At 37.1% G+C, this 26279-nt stretch overlaps 1 protein-coding gene and 1 long non-coding RNA gene across 7 annotated transcripts in view; one reads left to right on the top strand and one right to left on the bottom strand.

Moving 5' to 3' along the window:
* Positions 1 to 26279, bottom strand: part of LOC113047939 (forkhead box protein P2) — a 95838-nt gene that overhangs the window by 60286 nt on the left and 9273 nt on the right. Inside the window, exon 1 of one of the 4 annotated variants that reach the window (XM_026209374.1) lies at positions 2040 to 2271. The exons of the other annotated variants lie outside the window; for them this stretch is intronic. Coding sequence (XP_026065159.1) covers positions 2040 to 2210 — 171 coding nt within the window. The 5' untranslated portion in view covers positions 2211 to 2271. Of the gene's footprint in view, positions 1 to 2039; positions 2272 to 26279 lie in introns of those variants that run through there. 4 annotated transcript variants of the gene reach the window in all.
* LOC113047940 (uncharacterized) lies at positions 2377 to 5331 on the top strand. Of its 3 annotated transcripts, none has more exons than XR_003276375.1 (3): positions 2377 to 2915; positions 3803 to 3995; positions 4671 to 5331. It is a non-coding gene; the product is annotated as an uncharacterized LOC113047940 (long non-coding RNA). The 3 variants fall into 3 exon arrangements; XR_003276373.1 differs by having other exon boundaries at positions 3803 to 4044; XR_003276374.1 differs by having other exon boundaries at positions 3803 to 3939; positions 4671 to 5328.

Here is a 26279-nt window from a genome sequence, read left to right as displayed (position 1 = left end):
CCGCGGACAGACATAGCTCATGGTGACGTTTCCACTTATTTGAGGCTGATTAGGGTCATTATGTCGCACCGCTCTGATTTATGTTGTCATTCTTTCGGCCCGGTCCTGCATCGATAGATCTTAATGAATTGGTAAATAAGGGTGAAGATTACACTTGACAACACCCCAACATTTCTCATTCATACCCGACAAGATTTATGTAACCAATTAGGGTGGTAACAGGCGAGATTGGTCAAGAGAAAAATAATCTTTCCCGAGGAAAATTACCCCCGAGTCTAAAACCTCAACAAAATAGATAATGGGCAGTCTTTAAGGGAGACTTAGTCACAAAGCAAGAGCCCGGGCTGAAGGGTTCTCAGAAGTGCTTAAAGAGGGAAGCAGTTCTTGTAAGACTTACAAATAGATTTTGTAACCACACAACTGCAGGAACTTGAGCACACGCATGCCAACTGCACACATGCTAACTAATCAGCCACCATCTGCATGTCCAAACCAGAGGCCATGAAATCAATGGATTAAAAATTAACTTCTCTCCAACAAAGAAGCACTTTGATGTGCAAATGTGAACTCAAGGAGGTAGATTGCAAACTAATACAATGCACACACACACAAAAAATACAAATCAATCATTTCTCCATGACTTCACTGTGTGATGATGCCTCGAAATAAATTAGCATTTTTTAATAGTCTGGTATTTCAATTATTTAATTTACATCTGTGTGGCAAGAGTAACCAGTCGACTCATTTTACATTAAAATATCAGATAAAAAGGCTGATCATCAATGAGCGCAGACAGGCCGAGGAGAACCCGGAGGGATGTGGGACAACAGAGGGAGGAAAACGAGAGTGATGCTGGCGTCGTCTCATCCAGCTTCCCCCTTCAAGCACATGCAAATAAGGCTGTGATGCTTAACTGCATCATTTATGGGGATAACAGCGGCATCATTATTACGGGACACAAATTAAATTACATCACAATTAGCATAACAAAGTGATTGGTTAAACTTTCAAAACAAATACCCGCCTTGGCTAATGAGCGATGTTAATTGCCACATACAAAATTAAGGTAAACACGTATGTATTTTTAAAAAAATTTATATTACATTTTTTGTTTGTTTATTGTTTTCTTGTTCAAGAGATTGTACAACGAGTCATGAAAAAAGCTCAATGAGGGGATTTGCATAATAATAAAAAAAACTAAATATGCAGCATTTAATTTGATTGCACTAAACAAGCTATTACACACAGACTCAGGAGAACAATGTAAATTATCCATCTGATTCTGCATACAGTATGTACTAATCACGCAGCTCATTATACATCAGGGTATTAAATTATAAAGAAGACCACATTCACATGCCAGCACAAAGCCATATAAAAACTTAATATGCTCACAATAACCCAATAGCAAGCGTCGCTCACCCTTATGAATATTTAAGTAAACAAATTATCTGCCTGCCTTTGATAGGGATAATTAGTATATGAGGGCTAATCATTTTACTAACCCCACCTCCAAAATAGGACAGGCTCATTTAAGCTTTAGGTGACTATGAAATCTTAACGGTTTCAAATAAATAAAAAAAAATTACAAAATCATAAAAAAAAAAAAAAAACACACCTACATCTAATTAGAATTTTACAATTATTAGCCAACAAAAATTACAATAGCTGCTCATAAAACTACTTAACTTTTAATAAACAAAAAATTACTCAATTTAATTTCCCATCAGCAAACTGCAAACTCCACAAACACTTCACTTCAAATAAAATCACCTACTAGGCAAAGTCAAAGCACACTGTTCTTCGGCACACACTCACACACACTTAACGCCACACGCGCACACACACACACACACAAAACCACATTCATTATCGCCATTGCCATTATCACCAGCAATTAACCCACAGATGAAAGCAGCCCACAAACCAAGCCGGAGCACGGCACAAGCCGTGAGGAATGACAGCAAGAGTGAAAAGACCCGATGGATGGATGAAAGTAGAAACGCATGGATGGATGGAGGAAAAGGTGGCTTTATTACCTGCAGGTGAGCGGTGTGGGACAGCAGGCTGGAGAGGGTGTTTCGCGGAGAGTCGGGGATCACGGGGAAGAGCATGCGATTATCAGTGTCATCACTCCAACTGTGTTTATACAGACTCGCATCATAAACAAGCGCCTCTTTGGCCCCATCCCTCATGCGTCGCTCATGCATACTTAAATCGGCAGTGCATCCATTAAAAAAAAAGAAAAAAAAAAGACCCCATCTCCTGACAATTATTCCTTCATCTCCACTTGTCACCGAGCAATTGCGACAGCGCACAGACAGGGCCCAATAGGAGACGCAGGGCTTTGGGAAGCCGTGCGACCGGCCAGGAACGAGGGGAGGTGATGAAAAAAAAAAAGTGCCTGAAATGGAAATATGTCACCCTGACCTGGAGCTTTTCTGCATTTTGTAATGCACTAGAAATACTGGCATCATTAGCATTAAATCTCTCTGAAAATGATCTAAAAATGCAACTAATCATTGAAGGTTTTACTGCTTCTGGGCTTCGTAATCTAAAAATGCTCTTCAAAAAAGTCCCTCTCCCTGACTTTTGTTTTTCTTTTTTTTTTTAAAGAAAGGAAGTCTTTCGTCTTGCTGAGCGAGTGCTGACTGAAAGAAGCGAGTGTGTGTGTGTGTGTGTGACTGTGCGCACCAGTGTCTCTCACACAGTCTGTGCGCAGAGCAGAGTACTCGGATCGCGCTCCACCAGCAGCCTCTCGTTGCTCTCATTTGAGCACGCGGCTCGCGGCACACACACACGCACTTTCTCTCTCTCCTTCTCCTCTTTTTCTCCTGCATTCGGACTCCAACTGAGAGAGGATTTAACACACGCGGCTAGTTGTGGAGGACATCCTGAGCCCCTAAAAACACGAGGTATGTGTTCCTGTATTTTTGTATTCATTCTCGCTAGAAAGTGATTAGCCAGCATGCGACCTTCTTGTAAGTCTGCAAACAAACTAAGCATGCTTTGCGTTTTCCAACAATCTCAGCCGGAAAGAAAAAGTTAACCTACCTTTTGAAGAACGACACACAATCCCACTCCCTGAAGGTAGAGACATTTGAAGATATTCTTAGAAGCCTTGAAGCATTAACTTGCATCAAAAATGAGGAATAGGATGCCACTGGTAGGCAACAGCATCAGCGCAAGAAAAAAAAATAGGAGGGGGGGTATAAAGAATGAAAGAAAGAAAAAACTAGCTGACGTTCACGGTCAAAGCCATCATCAGTGAACTATTTACAGCAGTATTTACACGAGCGACTCCTGCCCGATCACGTCTGAGAAACCCATGGCATTTTTTCGCCTGTAATTAAAACAAATCAAGCAGACCTCTGATTGTTTTGGCACCCGAGAACTAATCGTACACAAAAATCAGCGGTTTGATTGATTGAGGAGGAGGGGTGGCACTTCTTTTTCCTGTGTTTCCTTTTTTCCCTTTTAAGATAGATGGAGGGCTACTTTAGCAAGTTGAGTGGTAGTTGAAATAATAAATAAATACGCCTGATGCTTTCCTTATTAGGTCAAGCTAACCCCAAAAAAATCCTAACGAGGGAAGTATTTTTTGTCCTTCCTTACGAGGAAGGACAAAAAATGCTTGGAAGCCAGATGGGTTTGCAAATTTGTTTTTACACATGCATATTTGCTCATTTACTGCATGTAATTAGACCTTCAAAATCGTTCGTTTTTGTATCGGTCATTTGTAAACGAATGGTTTTTGTCAACTCTTTTTTTTTGCCTTGTTCTCTCGCCCTGCATGCCACAGATGTTTCTCCTAGCTGCTCCCGCAGACAGGAATCCGCTCACAGAGACGAGAGCCACGCTCTCCCCTAGGAGAGGAGTACAAAGGCCAGTCTGATGCAAAACCAAGTCCATCTGCTGTTGCCACATGGAGATTGAAAAGTGAGGGGAGCATTCACGCAGACACCGCTGGAACATGAGCGTGGAACCCACTGTTGGTAAACGGGAGAGACGTGAACGAGCAGATTATAAATACAAAAGACTGACGTAAATGCACATGATTTATATGGAAATTTATATGGACAACGAAGCAATTTTCTATTCAATCTCTTGTAAAATCAATTACCTCATTTTCAACTCTAGAAGGTCTTAAAAATATGCACACATCACCGTGAGCAAGAACTTCCACGTTGTGCATGATCCACCCAAGCCAAGCATGATAGATTTGTTTAGCTAAAAAAAATACAAAATTCCAATTGACCAATTGAGCTCCCCGCTCGGAGCATGATATAACAGGTTCAGAGTATCATATTATCTACCAGCTCTACTAGAACATATTTTAACTGTATGATATCATTAGAAACCGCTGAGCCCGAGCCAATGCTGTTTGCTGGGCCTCCACCCCTGCAGACTAGGGCAAATGCTCAATGAGGCAGTGTAAAAGGTTGCAATGGCAGGCATGGCAGTGTCTCAGCATCACAGCAGGAACTGCGTCTAATGAGTCATATTTACATTTCTACCCAGTGCTACAGGCTACATTGTGCTCTAACCTTTATTTCATAAGACAAACAGGCTGCTTTAGCTTTTAGAGCTTGTTCGCTTCTCCCAGTTCTCACTCATATCTGGTTTTAGTCTCACTTAACTCCCTCTCTTTTTTTCTCCTCATTTCACAGGGCTTTGGACCGCAAGGTCAATGAGGACAAACAATTCCAGCAGCGGCTCTCGAGCGCATGCAGAAGAAAGTGTCGGGTGATGGGGGATGGACTCGTGTGGTGGCAGAGCTGGTGTCTCCGAGCGCTGGCATAATTTCCATGGCAGCCCTTCTTACTATTAACTTTCAATTAAAGCATACACAAAAATGCCCTGCCCCAAGCCTCTGGAATGTGTCAAGAGGGGGAAACCATGTCTTTTTGGAGCCACAACACCACTGAGATCATTCATAGTGACAAAAATCACACCACTGAACATCTAAGCCCTGCTTTTATTTCACAATCACACCAGTGAGAACACCAAAACCACAAATGAAACTCATGCATGCTAAACATTAGTGATTAATGGGATATGATGTGAACCATTATGTCCCTTGATGGATTAACAGAGGTGTTACCTCCCCCTTGTGTCAGTTTTTCTAATAAAAAAAATATTTTTACAATTTTTGGATGAATTTTAGTAACACTGTATTAAACAAGGTGCACAAAGTTAATTTGCAGCCATTTAATTTTACTACTCATAAAATTGGCTAAAAAAGTCTGAGATCTCTGAGTAAAATATTAATAATTTTTTGATAAATTATAACTTGTTGGAAAAAATAAATAAAATACCTTACTACCACATTCAGACATGTTTTTTAAATTAGTCTCTTATGCTCATCAAGGCTGCATTTATTTGATCAAAAATACAGAAAAAACTAAAAATAATATTGCAAAATGTTATTGCAACTTAAAATAAAATATAAGATATAATTTATTTCTGTGATGCAATGCAGAATTTCAGGATTCTTTGATGAATAAAAAGTTATAAAGAACAGCATATATTTAAAATATAAATCTTTTCTAACTATATAAATCTTTGCTATCACTTTTTAGAATTTAACACATCCTTGCTGAATAAAAGTTTTAATTGTTTTCAAAAAATAAAGAATAATCATTTACTGACTGAACTGTAGTGAACATTGTTAGAAAATATTTCCATTTTAAATAAATACTTTAATAAATAATAATAATAAATCAGCATATTAGAATGATTTCTGAAGGATCATGTGACACTGATGTAATGATGCTGAAATTTCAGATTTGCATCACAGGATTAGATTTTAATTTATAATAAAATAGAAAAAAAATTACATTGTAACAATATTTTCCCTGTATATTTGATCAAATAAATGCAGTCTTGATGAGCATAAGAAACTCCTGTAAAAAGCATTAAAAATCGTTCTGATCCCAAACTTTTGAATGGTAATGTACCTAATTAGATTCAATTTTGAAATCCATATTTTCAATTAAACCTAGTATGTTGGTATTATGTCAGTCACCCTGCTCTGTAGATATTGGAATAAGCCCTTGAAAAACTTCTATTGGTCGACCACCGCTAAATACTGAGCTAACAGCAGATTAAGCTGAGCTAGTGTGCACTCACTAAGAGATGTGTGTTTCAGGCCTCACAGAAACACTGGCGGCATTAAAGCTGTTCTCTGGCTGAGAGTTATGCACTTGAGCTCATCTCCACCTCCGATCCATTCTGCTGATGACTGACTGTGGAACACACTCCGCACTTGTAAACAGCCCTAATAAACTCTCAGCCGAGGGTCTGCCTGTATCCTAAGCAGACACTTATTTGCAGATGTAGAGTTTGAAACAAAATGTGACTCTCAAACACTACAAATGTAAAAATATCTAGTCTCTGGTCACAGACAATGTAAATCAAACTTCTTCTGATCAGCTGTTGTTTACCCAATTTTAGATTGTCAAATTAGTCAATAACAATCAGCTTGGTTGAACAACAGAAGGTTCCTCGTGTCAAAATCTACAAACAGTGTACCAAAAATATGTAATAATAATAATAATCTGCAATTAAACAAATGCATATATAATTATTGCTATTGTATATATTGTATATATGCTATTGTGTGTGTGTGTGTGTGTCTGTGTCTGTATAAAAAAAAAATTTGTGCAGTATTTGGATCTAATTTTGTTAGGCAAAAACTGTTAGCCTGAATGTACTAAGTGGCTTTGGATAGAAGCATCTGCTAAATGCATAAATTTAAATTTAATTTCAATTTTCTTTCACTATAAGATATAATGATAGAAAATGAGACAACTACTGCAAAAAAAAATTACATACATTTAATTACAATTTACAACATTTAATTAAATATGATTGAATCTATATTATTATCAATAAATGTATCTGATTGCTTTTAATTAAATTATAAAATATTTTAAACAAAATATATATGCATTTGTTGGTAATATATCTCCATTTATCACCATGCCATCTAAAAAGACAAAATTGACAATTTACTAATTATTTGTCCTTGTCAAAAATCAGCTTTGCTTAGATTTAGCTGAAGATAGTTGCATCTATGGTGATCAGGATGTTCTTATCGTTTGACAAGGCAAGAAATAGTTTGAACTATACATAGCCCTATTTTCTTGTTGAGTTCAAAAAGCAAACAAAACTGAGATTAATAACAAATTCATAAGACCGCCCTCTGTTCTTCTTAATGATGTTCTTCATCGTCAATCAATATGAACTGAAATGGACCATTAGGGGACACTGATTATATAACAGGCAGCTAAACATTATAATATACTGTACTTAAGCGCCACTGTACCCATGGAAACCTCATTTTGCCTTGCATGGCTGAACCTTAATGAAGTCCTATTAAGTAGCCTATAATGATAGTGTCCAAATGTATTTGCATATATACTTCAGTGGGCGAGGGAGGGGGACGGAGCAAAGCTCAACAATCACAACAGCACAAGATAAGATGTGCATTTAATCCACAGCATTACTCTGAAAATAACAACCCAGAGCCTCATAGAGCTCAGAGACATTACGCACTTCAAAATAAGCCGCTATCTGTGCCGGTAAATAGGCTACATTTGGTGGCACCTCCATTAAAAAGCTAATTAAGCTCAGGGGCCGGGAGCGAGACGGGGGCCGGCTTCAGCTTAGAGGATCCCCGCACAGGATTCCTCACATGTGACTTTCATTTGTGACCCTGGCAGGACGCCCAACAGGACATCCCAAAGAGAGTGTTTGCTCGACTCAATATCAACAGGCACAGCGAGTGGCCCCAGGAAAAGGGCCCTGCCTTCAGTTCCTATTGAAAACAAACCAGCTCCAGAAGCCTCGTCGAATGCTCTGTGACCTTCTCGCGCTCTCTCATTCTCAATTTCTCAGTTTAATGATACCTGCTCCACTCTAGCATCTGTAGGGAGGATTGAAGTATACATTTCAGTGGAGAAATAAAAGAGATAGAAATGACAGAAGTCAGACGGTTCAAGCTGACCAGCCACTTCAAACAGAAAGCCCTGCAGAACGAGACAGACACTCCAGGTTAAATTGGCTCTTCTGTGTCGATCCTTAAAATGTGGGCTCCTTCAAAAGCGCATTTGAATTAGATGAGTTGATGAAATCAAAGAATAGACTGTGTGGATACATTTATACAAGCAAATGCAGCTCACAGCAGTTTACCCGTTATGAAGCAGATTGGCGGCAGATGAAAGCAAACTGAATGGCAGTTGACTTCCTCTCTCGCTCAAGAGATATTATCATACTGTAAAGGCTGTAATTTGTATTAGCGTCGCATTGTTGGAGAATGGCAGGTAATGAGTATTTGATTCGCTCGAAACTACCAAACTTATAATATGATAAAAGACCACATGACAAGTATTCAACGATGAGAACTCGACACGTTTGTCCACCAAAAATTTTGTTTAGTTTTTTTAGACTCTTAAACAACGTTTTTTTTTTTCATTCTGTCTTTTAACTCAAAACAAAACAAAAAATTGATACCATTTTGTTTTATTATTTTATCAACATGGCAAAAACAAAAACTAACTTTAGATAAACTCTAAAAACATTAATACGTTTGTTTCTCAATTCAAAAGATAAAAGACAGAAGGTAAAGAAAAACATTGATCCCTGTGTTGAACAATAAATAAACCTTTTTTTTTTGGTAATAAACTTAACACTTGTGAAGACAAAAAAAAAATTTGACACTTAACTCAAAATGTAAAAGAAAGCAGTTTTTTTTTTCTCTATAATAAACTGAACAATACATTACACCCAACTTTACAAAAAAAATAAACAACTAAATAAATACCCAATTTTTTTTAATCAAATCAAAATGAAACTGATTTGTTTCATAAAATAAAAAATTTAGTAGATAAGAAAAATCTTCATTTTTAAATGTCCGAAAAACTTGTGCTTTGTTGGCATAAATCTTTATTCTTCAAATTAAAATGCATCAAGCTAGATTTTAATTTACTACCAAAACAGCAAGTCAATTTTATCTATTTGATTTAATCAAGAGGACAAAAACTAATCACAAAATCACACACGACACTTCACATAGTTCTGCTTAAGACTGGTGTTTAATAATTTGGGGGTAGTGATTTGAACAAACGCTTTCCTCAGATATACAGTATGAGACAATGAAACTGGGCTTAGTTTGTTAAATTTGCAGCTGAAAGAAAATAGATTTACAAAATCTGATCACAATACTCCAACATTTCGATATTATATATATATATATATATATATATATATATATATATATATATATATATATATATATAACAAAGACTGGGAGAAAAAGAAAAATATAGTGATAAAAAGCAGCAGGAAAGTTGGAAACGTCTTAGCTCTTCTCACATTACACCAGAACCCCAAAAGTACCACAAGCTACATCCAATCCAGAGGTTGATTCTATTCAATCAGACAGCAATTACTCCCAAAAAAAAAAAAAGAAATGGCATCCCACCAAAGAATAATAAACTCATTATAAGGAAATTTCAATCTTAAACGTTCTCCATGCCACAGCTAATTTAAACCTAATTTTTACTAGCCACTAATTCAGAAGGGGGGTGGGGATAGGAATTACATCTGGAGGTAATTCACTGTATAGAGGCTAGCCATAAAAAATAAAAAGTTTGTTAAAACCAATAATACAATTATGAGGGGGGGTCTGCTGAATGTTTTCATAGTGCTGTCATCGAACAGTTCAGAGAGGTGTGAATAGTGGCAGATTTCGACAGAGATCCTGATAAAGTCCCAGATGATCAGATTCTAGTGAGGTGGCAGTATTGTTTGGACTAGATGGTCTCACCCCACCACCGATATTTAAAACATCTCGTGCTGGATCACACGCCTGAACATCTGTGTCAACACACGAGAAAATCTGAAGCAGGGAAAAGTTGTCTGGGTGCATCAGACAGGCTGAGAACACAAGGAGAAGAGCAATTCCCAACCTCAATCATGAGGTTTCTTTAACTATGAGCAGTTTTATAGTTAAAGTTTTGATCTTTATTAAGGAGAACTTTTTGTCTTATGAATGTCACATTAAAATTGTCTTGGAACCTTTTTTTCCAAATGTCTTTTTTTATATAGACCAGATTTTATTGCCTTAGGCCATCCTTACAAATATTCTTGTTTGCCGTAACCTGACCAACCCTGTCAATTTAGGACGGACTCAAATTTTTTTATTTTTTTGTCTGACCACAATAAAATAATATTAATTATATTTTAGTAAGTATTGTAAATATATAAATTGTCTAGGCCTACTTACAAACAAAGGCTACGTTCTTTCTTTAAAAAACAAAACAAAAAAAACATTATGTTTACACGGATGTCACACTATGGCCTGTGCATTCGCTTCGTCTCATATTCTCATTCACTGTCAGAGTCAACAGATTTTTTTATATTTGTAGGAAAGTTACTGTGGTGTAATTTCCATCACAACCAACTATTAAAAATACTAAAACTAAGTGTACTTAGCCATTTTTAATTTATTCCATTAAGATTTTTTTGGGGGGGAAATTGTATATAATAATATGCATTTAGGATACATACAATTTTAGCTGAATGAAATTAACCTTAGCAAGACACATTTTGTAGCAAAAGTTGTTTAAAATGTAATTTTTACCACAAAAAGCGAAAAAAAAATGTGTAATTCAATTTTTTGCTGCATAAAAATTGAGAGTTGAGAGTGTGCAAAAAGTGTTTGTCATCATTGAAGAAATGCCCAAAAATCGTACATTAACAACCTGCGAACAAGCAGACAGGCTCCTTGAATAGTTCAAACCCTAAAAAGACTCGAAGTGAAAAACTAAGACTTGATGGTCTCATTTGTAGGCATTGCATATACACGTCGGATTGGAAATGAAAAGTTTGGACTCCAATAATCTACAGTGAAAAGTGACTAAAAGAAGACATTTACATTCGACACAGAGCCTGACTGCCCCTTCCTCAATCCCAACTACCCCCGTGTCCTCTTGAACAGAAAATGTGTTTTCCAAATGAAAATAAACGGAGGCCGGCCAGTTTGAGGCAGTTAAATTCAGGAATAGGAGATCAAATAAAGACTCCTGTGGCGGCTGAAAAGAGAAATGAAATCACTTCTGAGGAGAGATGTACTGGGTAATAAAATCACTCCTTTATATCTTCCTAAACGGCACATGTTCCTGTGGAGTGGTTAAGCTTTGGTGCGGTTGGTCAAAGACAGTATGCAAGTGGTAATTTTTACTTCCTTAAGATCTCCCTACCGTTATGCTTCTTAAGTCTTGCGCTCTGCAATTGGGCAGAAATGGCAAACTCTTTTAACATCGAGTTTGAGGAAAACTTTTGGCCCAGAATTGCTTTAACAACATGCGGTGAACGAGAACTTCATATTACATTAGCCGAACATAACTGGAGGTCATAATCAGGTGCCTTTGATGACCCGTTTCCATTATGGTGGGTATGGAGGATGAATACTTGCTCTTGATTGGACGCAGTCAATAGTGCAGAGAGCAAACAAAAATCATCACAGGAACAACCGCTTTGCTCTGAATCGCTTCAATTCATCTATTCCTCCATTGACGGCAGAATTATGGTGCATTACAGAGAACATGTAATTGATTTGCCTTTGAAAAGGTAGCCACAATAACTTTCAGACCACATTTTAGACAGCTATATTGAAGGGCATTAGCAAACGGAGGAATACATTATAATTTATAATACAGTGGTTATTAAAGTCCCAATAAAAAGGGTTTAGAGAGTGGAATGATTCACTTATCAGTTTGCTTGCATGGTACTTAAAAGCAGCCCTCTTCTGTCATTTTAGCCACAAAAATTAGCCTGTGATGACATTGAAAACAGCACTGCATGTACAAATTTCTCCCTGATGCAAATGGTTTCCATTAATTCCTGGAATGGAACAAAATTTGTAATTGTTTATACAAAAGGATGGAAAAAAATTAAATATGTTAAAAATGGAAACATTTGCTATAAAACCTGTACCATTCCCCATGTAATTTTCAAATACAGGCCAATCAAAGACAGTGAAAAACGTATTAAACGGCAGTTTCTATTCAAAGAACAAATTGCTCTGTACCGTAAAAAGCTTAGACTATTTGTACCAGAAGCTAAAGCACAGTAAAAGGGCCTTTCAAAGCCATAATAAGCGTTTTTAAATAAGCCAAATAAAATGTCCCCAGAGAAGTCAGGAATTAAAATTAAATGTAGTAAAGACAGAGGTTGACATGGGTTTCAAAACCTATACTGTACACTCTACCTACTGTACATTTTCAAAATGTACTGATATGAAGATTTTAGGTACTAATATATGCATCTTTAAGGTACTTGTATGCACACATGCAAATATAAAATATAACACATTTTATAGTTTTTCTTTTTTTTAATCCAATTGAAATCTAATTGAATTTTTCACAAGCTATTACCATGTTTACACATGTTGATGCTGTTCACCTGTAAAGTAATTCACTTGTCCACTGACAGTGTGATCTTAGTGAGCATTAACTGATTAATTGCTGTGGAACATATTTAACACACGATCAACACATTAAGACAACATTACAGCATCTGAAGAATCAAACTCAAAACAGAGGAAACTATGAACATTACAACCACGACCCACACATTCACACGTCCGAACAAAAGCCTACAGCATACTTCCAACTTTTTTCCCCTCATTAGGAGTTCGATGAGTACAGTACAAGTCTCTTTGCATTTTACTGGATGGAAAACAGAAGGGAAGGGGGAAAAAATAAATGCAAGGATGTTCTGACAGTTTAAAAAGTACCCAACAGCTGCCGTCAGGTCATCTAAACGCACATCCACCTGCCCAAACAAACTCAGACACAATTTCAAATTTATAGCTGGACTGTTAGCTAATCCGTCCATTATTCAGACAAAGAGTCTCTGCCCCATCGCCCTTTCTGCTCAAACTACAGCCCTAGAATAGCAACCGAACCCTCTGTGCCAGTACCAAACGACAGTAATCAATACCTACAAAAATCACAGAAACATGCATGATGCAAATTTGCCATCAGAGAAAGCTTCCCAAAAGAACCCATAACACGATGCACAACTAGAGTCAGAAGTGGTCTGTTTTGAATGCCGCACAGTCAATTTCCTCCTGACAAATAAATGCATTGAGGTCGATGGTTGCCACCAAAGTATGAGCCAGAAATAAATTAAATGTATTTTAATTATTTCAAAAGTGAAAATAAAAAAAGCATTATGCTGGCACACGGAAAGGGGCCATCATTTAAATTCACCCTGACAAGTTGCCACAGAATCAAAAACAAATGTACTTTAGCAGCTAACTTTGTTTATTAATCTCCAGCAGTTCTGATGTAGCGATAACACACACCATGCACAAAAAGAAATGTACACACGCAAATTATACATGCAAAACTTTTGCAATGGGACTTGAACTTTTCACACCTTTCAAAGCCGCAGAATTGGCTGCGTTCAGCCTCTCTGCAGCTGCTTCTTTGCACTAAAGCAAGACAGTGTCATATGAAAACTATTCCTCTACCCAAATCACAGATCTGGTCATTAATGAAACGCAGCCTGCACAGTGAGGTCATGATAAGTCTACATTTCAGCAGCCACATATACAGAGAAAAAAAAAGCGTAATTCCATAAGAATAGAGTAACACACACAAAAAAAAAAATAATGTAAAAATCAGATTCCAGTCCCAAGGACAGGGAAAAATAAATAAATGGCAGGGAACAGTGAGGCTCCCTCACATTTTCCCCCGCGCTTTGCAAACAACCGTCAACTGCTGCTCAGAAACAGTGCTGCTTCACAATGAGAGCAGACTAAACAAACTGATCCCGGCCAAGACAAACGCTCTGCAACTCTGCACACTCACATTTCAGGACGTCTCACCTTAATTGCCAAATATCAAATCTCACAATGCAATCCGTCCATTTGGCAGGAACCCCATCAGCAGACCTGATAAAATGTTATTTAAAAAGTGCCAGCTTCGTACCATGATGAGAAGAAAGTATTTTGACGGGATTCGAGTTTCGGTTGGCTCTTTTCTTCATTTGTCGAAAAGAGGTAGACCAACTCTACATAGTTACATTCGAAAAATCGAAATGTGTGAAGTGAGTTAAAGACCTTAAAATCAAGTTTTATGGCTCTTAGTCCAAGTGTCTCAGCTTTGAGGTCTTTAAGCTAGTGTAAATATATATATGCGCATTGGTATTTTCATATTTGTTTCAACATTTAGTTTATAGACTCTTAAAAACATTTTATATGGTTTATTTCTATATGAATATTACATGCATTCTAGACTGCATTTGTTTGGATGACAAAAACTATGCAGTGCAGCATGAGTCATTAAATTCTTTTTTTCCTGGAAGAGACTAAATATAAATAAAAAATGAATCAGTTTCATATGGGACTTTTAAAAAACGCCACACCTCAATCTGTGTCTGCACAGTAGAAATTCTTTTGAGCTACTGGTACATGAAGTTCCTGGGCTACTGAGGCTACCAATACAAACCAGAGAGGATGAGTCTCTAACCATTTGAAGACAGAGAGAGGATGAACACTATCAGGACTACGAGGGCAGGATTATCACTTTGTCACTCTCATGGCATTCTGTTTATCTCTGACTTTCTAACTCCCAGACCCAAAAAACTTCAAACAACCAAAATACCAGCACATTCATAAAACAGAACAGAACTGCTGGGAATTTAAGACGAAGAGAGAGGGTGCACACACACACACACACACACACTCACTTGTTTGCACAAAGGTAGCAGACCTCAACAGCAGATGGTAAAATTAACATTTCAACAGTTCTCTTCTTTCATGTAGGTCTCGGCAAAACCGCCTTTTTTTCTTTTTTTTTTAATGTAAAGACTAGGGTTTGGAAAGATGCAAGGCTAGAGAAAGCATCTGGAAAAAGGGAAGGAGAATATTAGCTTATTGCTCCTGATGGTCCTCCTCTATGAAAAATTAAATAGGTCTGTTTTGCAGGTTTGGCTCTCCGGAGTCAGGAAACATCATCTCAGTAATTCATATGTGCTAGAACACCTGGTGATGAAAGAAAATAAACTTTTTGGGGGCTTCTTTAAATTAGTCCACTGACTTATTCACCCTCGTCTAAAATCATCCGTTTCCCCTCGTTAGTGTCCAGGTGAAGTTGACAAATACATTCAGGAGAAATAACCTGAAAATAACAGTGCTTTTCATAAATTAACATTCCAAATAAACAAAAATAAAAGTAGGTGGTAAAAAATAAAAGATCAAAACACCAAAGTGACAGACTCATTTGAGTCCAAAGAATGGAACGCCTGAGTAGAGGTCATTAATTTGGACACATTTATGGCTAAATTACATGTGTTTCACCTCGGTGACATTTTAAACGCAATTAAAAGCTAGTTAAGAAAGTGCGGACTTCCTCATGATGAGGGAAATCACTGCAGTGATAAACATGCAAACGATGTCACGCTGGTGGAGAAGATTGAGGTTTGAAAGCCCCATTTACTTTTGGCCGATTATGTATTTACCAGTACACAGCCTTCAATCTCTCGCTGTTCACCCAGCACACATCACTCAATTACACGCCCACCTTTATTTACGAAGGTGTGAATGATGATGGGCTTGAAGCGTCCATTCCACCGAGCAAGCTTGTGTCTAAAAATCATGAGTTGGACCAGCAGCGATCCTCCTCGGAGGTAGAACACAGCTGGAGCATGTCAAATATCAGCCCTACCATTTGGCTATGATGATACTGTAAACGGTTCATTAACAAAGTGTCTCCGACCGCAGTTTTACAAGTTGGCCCCTTATAAATTGATGAGTTGGAGGAGATGTTCCAGATGAAGATGAGGGGTCTTCTGAATACACAGTCTCGCCAGAGGACCTCTGGATTTGGATTGAAATGAACTGTGCTGGAAACACTCAGAGCGCTATTATATTTCGGCGTGTTGATGCAATTATCATCTGAATGCCTGGCAGCATCGGAGGAATCTAATTTAATTATTTTAAACGGATGACTAACCCCAAAATCCTGCTGTAAAAATATGCACAGCGATAAATGCTGGAAATTCAAAAATAAATAATATCTCGATTTAAAAATCCAAGAAACAAACAAATAATTATGAAAATAGAAGCATAACTTATTTAACGAAATTAAGATTTTAATTTAAGAAAGTGTAGATACCAAAACTACTTCACTACCTCATTTTAAATGGTCCTGCAGCAAGCTAAATAATTTTTAAAATGCACAAATATTTAAAGTAGTCTCTTAATATTGATATGCTCTTAAATAATTAAATAAACTAAAATAAACAGACTTCCAGTCCGTTTCAATACACAAAGTGCAGCTTGCTTCTTCTGGACTGTAAGATCTCATCTCAGGTTTTGTCACCCACTCTGGACAGAGTCTGGACTGTATGATCTTTTTCCCCAGGATTCATGCTTCTATGATGGGCCAGAGTTTTGAGAAGCCTTTGGCTCTTTTAAAGCTCCTGCTTTTTCAAGTGTTCTCAGTCTGCATAAAACAAACCCTTGTTGATCCAGCCAAGGGGGTTCAGGAGAGCAAAAAATGGAAACAGTGCCATCCAGTGATGTGTCTGGGCATTCCTCAAGTGCGGACCTCAAGGCTTGATTTCCAGGAAGCCCACAGACTGATATGTACTCTGGCAAAAGCCTGTAATCTGTCATTTCTTCTTTGTGGTGACTAAAGACTAAAGAATTGTCTCCACGGAGCAGTGCGCAAAACACATCATAGTGAATAACGGTAAGACCCTGCATATGTGCGAGGCTTTGAGCTGATTCTCAAGCAGCGGTTTAGCAACTGTGAAGAAAACCAGAACAAAACTCACCTGTCATACTGTAATCTGTGGCACTTCAGGGGAAAATAAGCAGGCCGTTACAGTCCTGAATATAAAAAGCATCTGCTGGTAAAACATTGGCTGCTATTAACTACTACTGATCTTAATGCAATCTGATCATCTAAAAACAGCATGACATTAGACTATCTCATAAACTTGCACTCAAAAGCATCTGGGCTTCATTTATAGTAAGAAAATATAAATTTTTGTGATGCAGACAACAAGGATTCTCCATTTAAACCTCACACCCCATGTTAAAATCAATACTACAGAGTTGAAACCATGTTCATGTTCTTAATAGACATTCTTGGTCGTATTGTGCATAAAATATTATGATTTCTAAAAAAACTTTTCTTTTTGACTGTCATTAAATTGTTGTCGTTGATTGCGATTTCACTTTAAACCGCATATTAAAAGCTAACATAAGCAGTAGCATTTACAAATAACAGGGTATCTAAAAGTATGGGACAACAACAAGCAAAAAGTATACCATTAAGAGTCGTGCTTGCACAGATTCTGCACGAACGTCTTCACGAATATCCTTTGGGTCACAATCTGGACTCAAATTGATAAGCAACATAGACAACGACACTGTTTACAATAAAACTGGAGCACAAATTAGCTAACCAATTTCAGAGGGAGGGGCTTCATAAAAGCAGAAAATAATCTTTGTGTTTATATAAGAAAGTACAGAGCAGTGTAAAATAAAGGTAAAATTATGTATACATTTTTTATATATATATATATATATATATATATAAAATACTTTTTTGGATTTTTACAATCCAAAGAAACGCCTTTTTCTTTTCTGCAATTTTTCCTTTTTATTTTCCTGTTGCACTTGAAAATACACCAGATTATGGAAGTAAATACGTTTTGAAGACTTTTAAATGGTGATTTTTAGATTTAACAGCATTTTTTATATTTTACTGCAGTGTTCACATCTGGAAATTTGCATTTAAATGCTATTTTAAACATGTATTTATTGCTTTTTGTGTACTTATACACTATAATAAATATTACATGTTACATAAAGCGTATAGTGTAGTAGACAGAACGATTAAATTTGCATTTGATTAAACCTATATAAAAGCGAATTATATAAATAAATGAGAGATTGGTCTGCTAAAGAAACATCAGAGGAATATTTTGTCCAATCCTCCCCCTTACTCCAACTCTAAATCTATTGATCTGTGAAACACAGGACTCAAGGGAGGAGATTCACTTAATATTATACAACTAATCATGAGTTGAATAATGATCATACCATTTGGTAATTAAACGTCTTACAAACCATTTAAATCACTGTACGTCAGAAAGGGCCACCGGAGGTCAAAGCAATTGTTTTTTAACTTTTAGTTGTGAATCAAGGGAGTGAAAGGGAGGGGGGTACAAAAAAAAAAAAAAAATCATGCTATGTGACACAAAGGTGAAAACATGTTGATGGTTGTTAGCAGTTATACCGCTAATCCTCTATGCTGTCAAGGCAATGAAGGGAAACAATTTGAACAGGGAAAAAAAAAACACCTATTTTTCATGATAAAGTGGGTAAATGATATATTTAGAAAGCTCATTAGTCGACATACATGTGGTTTCAAAAAGAGAGAGAAACAGCAAATATATGCACAAACTCGTAAGTGTGTGTATATGTTGTGAAAGGGTTATTGGCACAAAAATCTGTGTATCACAGTCTCTGATCAACACGCAGGTGCACAAAACGCATGCTAAAAGCCAATTTGCTGTCAACAAATCCTTTCTTATCCCCACTTAAAGGTAATAATTACCCTGCATTAGAGCTGTCCGTTAGTTGTCGAGCACGAAGGGTGGTCTTGCTAACATATAGTGTGTTTGTACATGCAGCGTCCAAAATTAACACTTCATGAGCGCCAAACACAACTACAAATTGGCTTTGCTTGGTCGAAAAATTTAAGAAATGCAACAATATTTGGTTTTAATTCAACAGCGAGAACAAATCCCATTGATTTAATGGTGCGCTCAAGTCATGATGGAAAGATCAAACATACAAATTAAATGAATATCACCACAATGGCATAATTGCAAGTGGGAGACTTTATTTAAGCCTGAAATTCCTAGTTCGGGCTGTCAGTAAGAAAAGTTGATGTAATAGAAGCATTGTTTGTATTGATTTTTAATTTGATGATTTTTTTTTTTTACAATAAAAAATAGCTAATTTGCATGTACAAATTACAAAATTATTGTACAATTACAACATAACAAACATGATTCAAATTACAGCACCTTGATAAAGTGAATAAAAACAAAGCAAACACATCCCACATTAAAAACACAATGCACATTTTTTTATTCATCATCTTGAGAAAGTAAAGTTAAATCTTTTGACTTTTGAAAAACCTTTTAAAATTTTATCTTGTAACAAGGTAGATCGCCATTTTGCTCTAACCACAAATTGAAGACAAATAAAATTTTTGCAATTTTTTGTTTCATCAAAACTCAATATTGCAACATTTCTTGCATTAAGGCACCATAAACAAAACTATGAGGAATAAAATCACAATGCCTGTCTATGTTTATTTGATAGAGGCATTTCAGGCTAAATTATCTTTAGATTAAAAATAATGTAAAATACATTTTCACAGCCGGTGATAAATAATGTGTGGTAAACTTTCTGAATTCACCACCTATCTACTAAAAAGTGAATTTAGGAAAAACGGTTTTCAAGATCCAATCCCTATTTTTAACAATATTTCCCCATGTCACCCATAAAGACACACGATTACAGAAGTACCGTATTTTCCGGACTATAAGTCACACTTTTTTTCATAGTTTGGCTGGTCCTGCGACTTATAGTCAGGTGCGACTTATTTATCAAATTTAATTTGACATGAACTGAGAGAAATGAACCAATAGAAAACATTTCCGTCTACAGTCGCGAGAGGGCGCTCTATGCTGCTCAGTGCTCCTGTAGTCTACACTGAAGACATAGAGTGCCCTCTCGTGGCTGTAGACGGTAATGTTTTCTCTTGGTTCTTGGTTCTAAATAAATGCGACTTATAGTCTGAAAAATATGGTAACATAAGTTTTGAATAGGGTTGGGTACCGAAACCCGGTACCAACATGGCACCGTTACCTATGGAACCGGTATGCACTGAACTGAATCAGAACCCAGATTTCGGTGCCTCAATTATATATAAATATACTTGATCTAATTATACATACACTACTGTTCATAAGTCTTAGTCTTAGGCAGTCTGTTGTCAGACTGCTTATGCATTCAACAATCTCACTAGATTATTTTTCAAATGAATGGCAAAATGAATGTTTGGAAATGTAAACTGATATTTCCAACTGACACACTACAGCAAAAGATAAAAATAACTGTCTCAAAACCCTTTTTTGGAGTGAAAATACTACTGTGCCCAAAACTTTTGCACAGTACTGTTCTTTACAAATGACATTGTTGCTACTTTATAAAGAATAACCATAAAGTAATTCACTGTATCACTGATTAAAGACAGTGACAGACAGCACTCATTGTAACTAAATATCAGAGGGATTGACAGAGATACAGTAGAAATGTTATGTGTGGTTTTGTATTCTATAATAACCTAGATCGTGAAATACATTTATTAGCATAGAGTAGGGAAGTTTTGGGAAATGAGAGCATCCAAGGAGTGTGTGAAAGCTATGGATTTATTTTCAATCTTTTCAATGTTCTTCTTTAATTATTTATTTTTATAGAAGTATCGATTCATGCACCGTTTAGGCACCGGTACTGTTTTGAAAGTATCGAAATGGCACCAGTATCGGATAAAACCCAATCGATATCCAACCCTAGTTTTGAACACTTAAGTTTCACAGTTGGTGTGTAATAATGGGCAGGAAACTTTCTAAATTCAGCTATCCAGTAAAAAGTGATTTTGGACTCTGCGTGTGAGCGCATTAGTGCATTATACAACACGAGCACACACAGACACACTCAAAACCACTCTTATGTTCTTGTATCATTGATAATACTTCATGCTTTGCCTGCGACCAGTCAAAGGAAACATGGAGGTACTTGAGATTTTATTAAACGGCAGCTTATAAACGTTGTTGTGAGGAAAAGTGTATGTATTAAAATCCTTTAAAAGGCATTGAGCCGAGGTGAAATGAGGCTAGAAATCCCAACAATGGTTTCCAGGAGGGCAGTATCAGGGAATGCAAACGTCTGCAAGAGATTACAGACGAACTGCCCCCCCCCCCCTCCACCATTTACATAATGTAAAAACTCTTTTCTTTCGTTCTCTAGGTCTTTCTTCCTCTTCAACTATTCACTAAATAAATGAGGAAACTATCAAAGCATTGGGATGTTTGATAAAAGACAGACAGAGTGGATTCAGAACGGCCCGGCACTCTTCACAATACACGGCGAGTGGCAGCATTCAGAGGCAGCCGACTGAGGAAGGGCTGGCAGAATATTTATAACGGAGGACAATGCTAATGTACTAGGGTGACACCTATACCTCCTCTAAGCCAAAGGGAATCACATTCTAACGCTGACTTTATCTTCTTCAGAGGGAGAACGCTGCGCTGGGAGGAGGCTTTTATAGAAATCTGGACAAATGTAAATGTATAGAGAACATGGGAATTGGGCTATAAATAAATTTATAATATTATAATAATAAATTAACATTTATTAATTTATTAAGTAAAATTTTAACATCATGTTGTCTTTAAAGTCAATATGTAATGGCATAAGCAATCCATTTAACTTACAATGTGATATATTTTTATATCTGTTTTTATTTAATTGGAATTTAATTGGATTATGAAAATTGGACATTATTTAAATGGACATATAGCAAATTGATTTTACCATAAATCTGTAATGTAAACAAAGAACATTTATACTCCATATTAGTGAAGAACTACACTAAGTGATGAAAATCCTTCTGTATATAGCCTAAAACATCAAAAATGTCTCTGGGCCTTATGTAGTAACAACAAAGTATAAAGTCCCTCAAAACTACTTAAAACCAAGTAAACACAAACACTGGATTACATGACCTGGCAGCAATGACCGAGTTCTGTGGTATACACCTCAAGTATATTTATGAAAGTCATTCCTTAGAAAGAGATTTAAATTGTGCCTTTTGCTTTCTCTCAGGCCTCTCAAAAAACATTGAACTTGTGAAATTCCTAGCTTTCCCGTACCTCTAGAAAACTGCTCATGCCAGCCATTCGCCTGTAATACATGAACCAATCAGAGGAGCGTCTGCTCACCGTGAGTGCGAGTGTTTTCTCTAGATCATTCTTGTCTATTTCAGTGAATTCTCATAAGGCAACCTATTTTATTTACTTTACCTTCAATAAAATGGTTCAGTGAGCATTAGTAACTTTGAGACATGAGTTTCAATCAGTCCTGTGGCAGTACTGTCAGTCTGTATCCAGCTCTGTGTGTGTGGTGCAACATGCCACTGACAGGCAAGACAGAAAGAGAGAGAGAGAGAGAGAGAGAGAGAGCGAGCGAGAGAGATCTAATAACAGGGGGAGCAAAGCTATGAATGAAAGAAAGAGAATTAAGTGATGGAAATAGGTCTGGAGAAAGCATAAGAGAAACATTAGGAGAAAACAAATGGAAAAGCAGCAGAATCGAATGAGAAAGAAATGAAGTCTAAACAAAGCTAATTTTACTTACATTAAACTTAAATACTCAAAAATATCTTTGGAATTAATTTTGATTTAAACAGAAATCCAACTCAAATTGTTCCCCAGCTCATAAAACAAACAAAAATCATAATTAACAGCAATGGATCTATCGGTCTACAGTATCCATCCATCCATCCTGTCAATAAACCTTCCAAACAAGCCTGTTAAACCCACTCAAATTTTTGTTTTGGCTTTTCTACTAAAAAAATTACAGTAACATGAATTTCTTAGAATTTCTGTTCATTTTATTCTGCATAGTAAAATGAAAATTCAAAATCCAGCAGATGAAATAGTGGCTATACTTTTGAAAATTGTGCATTTTTATGTTGATTGCACGGCACCACACTCATGAATTCTACCTTTGAAAAAAAAAAAAAAAAAAAAAACTTAGTCAAAACATTTTTTTCTTCTTCCTCTAGTTATCAACATAAGGCCAAAAATGCTGTCTTTAGAGCGTAACTTAATTCCTCTTCACCAGTCAGAATGATAGAAAAATAGCCTGCCCTCTGAGAGTTTCATTTAACGGGACTTCACTGTAAGGAAACAGCTGGAGAAGTACACCAAAAGAAAAAAAAAAAAAAAAAGAAAAAAAAAGGGGAGACCGACAGGAAAGGAGAGCGAAAGAGATTTGAAAAGCCTTCACAGGTGAGGTGGGCTGAGGGACGCCCTGTCTGTTTGGTCTCTCTTGTAGAAGAAGAAGGGCATGTTTATGCAGACGGAATCTCTCTCACATGACTCCCTCTGGCTTCAGCACTCAACATCACTCCACGAGCCTCAGAATCAGGTAGTGTGACCGCAGAATTGGCCCAGAGGCATGGCTTTCATAAGAGAAGGTTACAAAAGTGAAGCGTGCGCCATGGAGAGAAATCAGAGACTCTTGGATTTGGCAGCACGGTCGCGCCAACACACACATTCCAGTCTGAGACAGACATGTGACCCAAATCAGGTTGCTCTCGTCCCAACAACAAACTGTTTCACCATCTATCAAAGCAGGTAACCGTGACACAGTTTGATTGTACAGGCTTGCAGTTTGTGGTAGGGAAGCCAAATTCCAGACTCTAGTACCTCTCCTTCCGCAAGATCACTTTTCAAGCCACGATCAAATTATCGTGAAGAACAAAGTGGTAGGCTTGTATCTTTTGTAGTAATGCTTTTCCTGTGAATGAAGCCAGACAAAGCATTCAAATGGAGAAGGCATTTCAAAACAGCGCTATCAAAGTGTTGTGGGGGAGAACTCCGTTAACGTATAAGATCCTTTCTTCAGATGAAAATAACATTAGCTGTTTATATAAAATATCAAATACGAGAAATGCATTGAAATCCTGGAATTCTTCTGAGAAGAATCACATTTTATAAAACACACATACAAAAATAAGACCAAGATAATTTAATCTAATTTACATTTAAATTAATCTTTTTGTGGCCAATTATTCACATAATCTAGGAGTCTTACAACTCCACAGGAGGCTGAAATCCTTCATATTCAGTTGGTTCAAAGTCTTTAAATAAATTGGCTGCAAGAAACCAATGGCAGCTTCCATTGCATGTTTTGTTTCATAATCCTAGTTTAGTCAACTCAATTGAAGTAGATTTGACAATTGTCCAAACATAAATTTCTAATCTGACTTGTGATTGATTAATGCACATTCTTAACAATGAAACTGGCAGAAATTGGTTTTTGTTGGCGTATTGGTTTTGTTCCGTTGGCGTCAGACGGTTCTGATGTCAAAAAGAGGGTCTTGTTTCACAATCATCCCACCACTTGAAAACATTCCAGTGCTTATAGCTTCTACACAGTAAACCACGTCGAGTTTTGTTCATCAAACTTACTGGGTATGTATTAACAGACTGAAAAGACCAGTAAACCAAGTAGAAGTCGCCGTGAAGGACACTGACTCTTGGCCCATTCAGACAGCTGATTAGCATAGCACTCCAGCCGGATCAATAACCTCATTGACTCGGTCTGTCTCCTCTATCAGGAATGATGGCAGACTCTCTTTTGTAACTCTATTCTAGGGGCAACTGTCCATTCTCCACAAACTCCTGCTCTATTTTTCAAACTGGCCTCAATTTGTTTTCTTCTGTCTCGCTGTCTTTTAGGATGCGAGTAAAAAAAGCCGTCTAGATGCCACTGAGAAAGATTAGCATGTAGCTTTTCGCTTTATCTGGATCTGAATGCCTGGAAGTGAGGGAACAAAAGCACCACGGTTATTGCCAGAGTTTACTTTGCAAACCTCTTATTATCACGTTTAAGAAAAAGATGTGTGAATGGGCAAGACAAGGAGCTACTCAAGCTCCAATTTGCTCACAGCATGGCTTCATGAGCCCTTTCCCAAAACAAGCTTAACAAGAATCTGGAAAGTTGTGCAGAATCCAAAAAAAAAAAATCCTTCTTTCTAATACAGAGATAAAACAATGAAGCGAACAGAGTTTGAGAAGAAGAGAAAGACCAGAACCATCAAGTGAACCTCTGATAGCCTGAACTTTTTTCATCCATCATAAAGTCTTAAGTTTAAAATATTCAATCGAAATGGGGGGATTGACCAATGACCTGATCCCAGGAGCTGCTTGGGTTCTGGTGGTTAATGGGGGATAAAGATTAGGAAGAACCGGGCTTCGCTTCATCTCTGTCCCCAACCACCTTCTCTTTACAATCCCAAATCAGCCACACAATGAGAACTTCCAATGGACACTGAGCCCAGTTTCCTTTGATATCCTTCCGAGCTCTCGGCTTCGTGTGTCCAGAGCAAAGCCCCATGGAGGTTACTCTTGACTACAGGGAGTGAAAGAGCTCCCTCTGAGCCATTTTAGATGGAAATGGCAGGCGTTCTACTAGAACAAGAAATACATTTTTAAAGTGAAGAACCAGCAAGTCAGTCCAATCGAAGAGTGAGCAATGCCATTCCTCGTCTTGCAACTTGGGTGAGATATGCTTAATTGCTGTAGATTTTATAATGGTTGTGCATTGGAAGTGTGAAGTTGGGCAGCAATTATACTTTTTTTCCTGATCTGAGGACTTCTGTTCCAGAACAGATATGAGTTCAACTTTGAAGATTAAAGTGGATACTCGTCAAATTAAAAACTAATATTCAAATCTCTTTAAGGTGGGGAGAGGGAAGCTGGGTTTTGCTTAGCCTTGAGGCAGTGACTTCTGGGGATTCAGCCCCTGCCTGAAGCCAAGCCACACAAACTCTTCAGCAAATGCGAACTTAAATCAGTCCTGCACCTCAAAGACAGAGTAATGGCTTGGAATAGCCTCACTGATGGGACACTTTTTTTACTGAGCCAAGTGGAGTAATGGACTCAGCTGACTTTAGCAAAGCGAGGGCTGTTACTGCTAACGCAAACTGAAACTTTCTTAGCTCAGCTTTATATATATAAATTTTATGCAAGTGTATTAACTAAATCATACCAAATCACCCGTTAATCTAAGTGCTTAACCAACTTCTAAAGCTTTCTCTAAATAATATAACATAACCTTTTTTCTTAATCATTATTTGTACACTAATTATTAAAAGGAAATTTTACCCAAAAAGTGGCCAAAATATTCAGTCATCATTTACTCACTCTTAAGTCATTCCAAACCCATATTCCTTACTTTTTCCTTGGAACTCAAAGGGAGACATGTTCCAAAATGTACTTTAGACTGTTTTCCATTTAAACGAATGAGGATTCAGGTTGCACCAATAAAGTTTCAGGTGACCATTCAAGAAATGCATTTCATTTGCACTTCTACATATTTA

Source organism: Carassius auratus, chromosome 29 (genome assembly GCF_003368295.1).
Source record: "Carassius auratus strain Wakin chromosome 29, ASM336829v1, whole genome shotgun sequence".
In the NCBI taxonomy this organism is placed as follows: Eukaryota; Metazoa; Chordata; class Actinopteri; order Cypriniformes; family Cyprinidae; genus Carassius; species Carassius auratus.
This window is presented reverse-complemented; position numbering and strand designations above follow the sequence as displayed.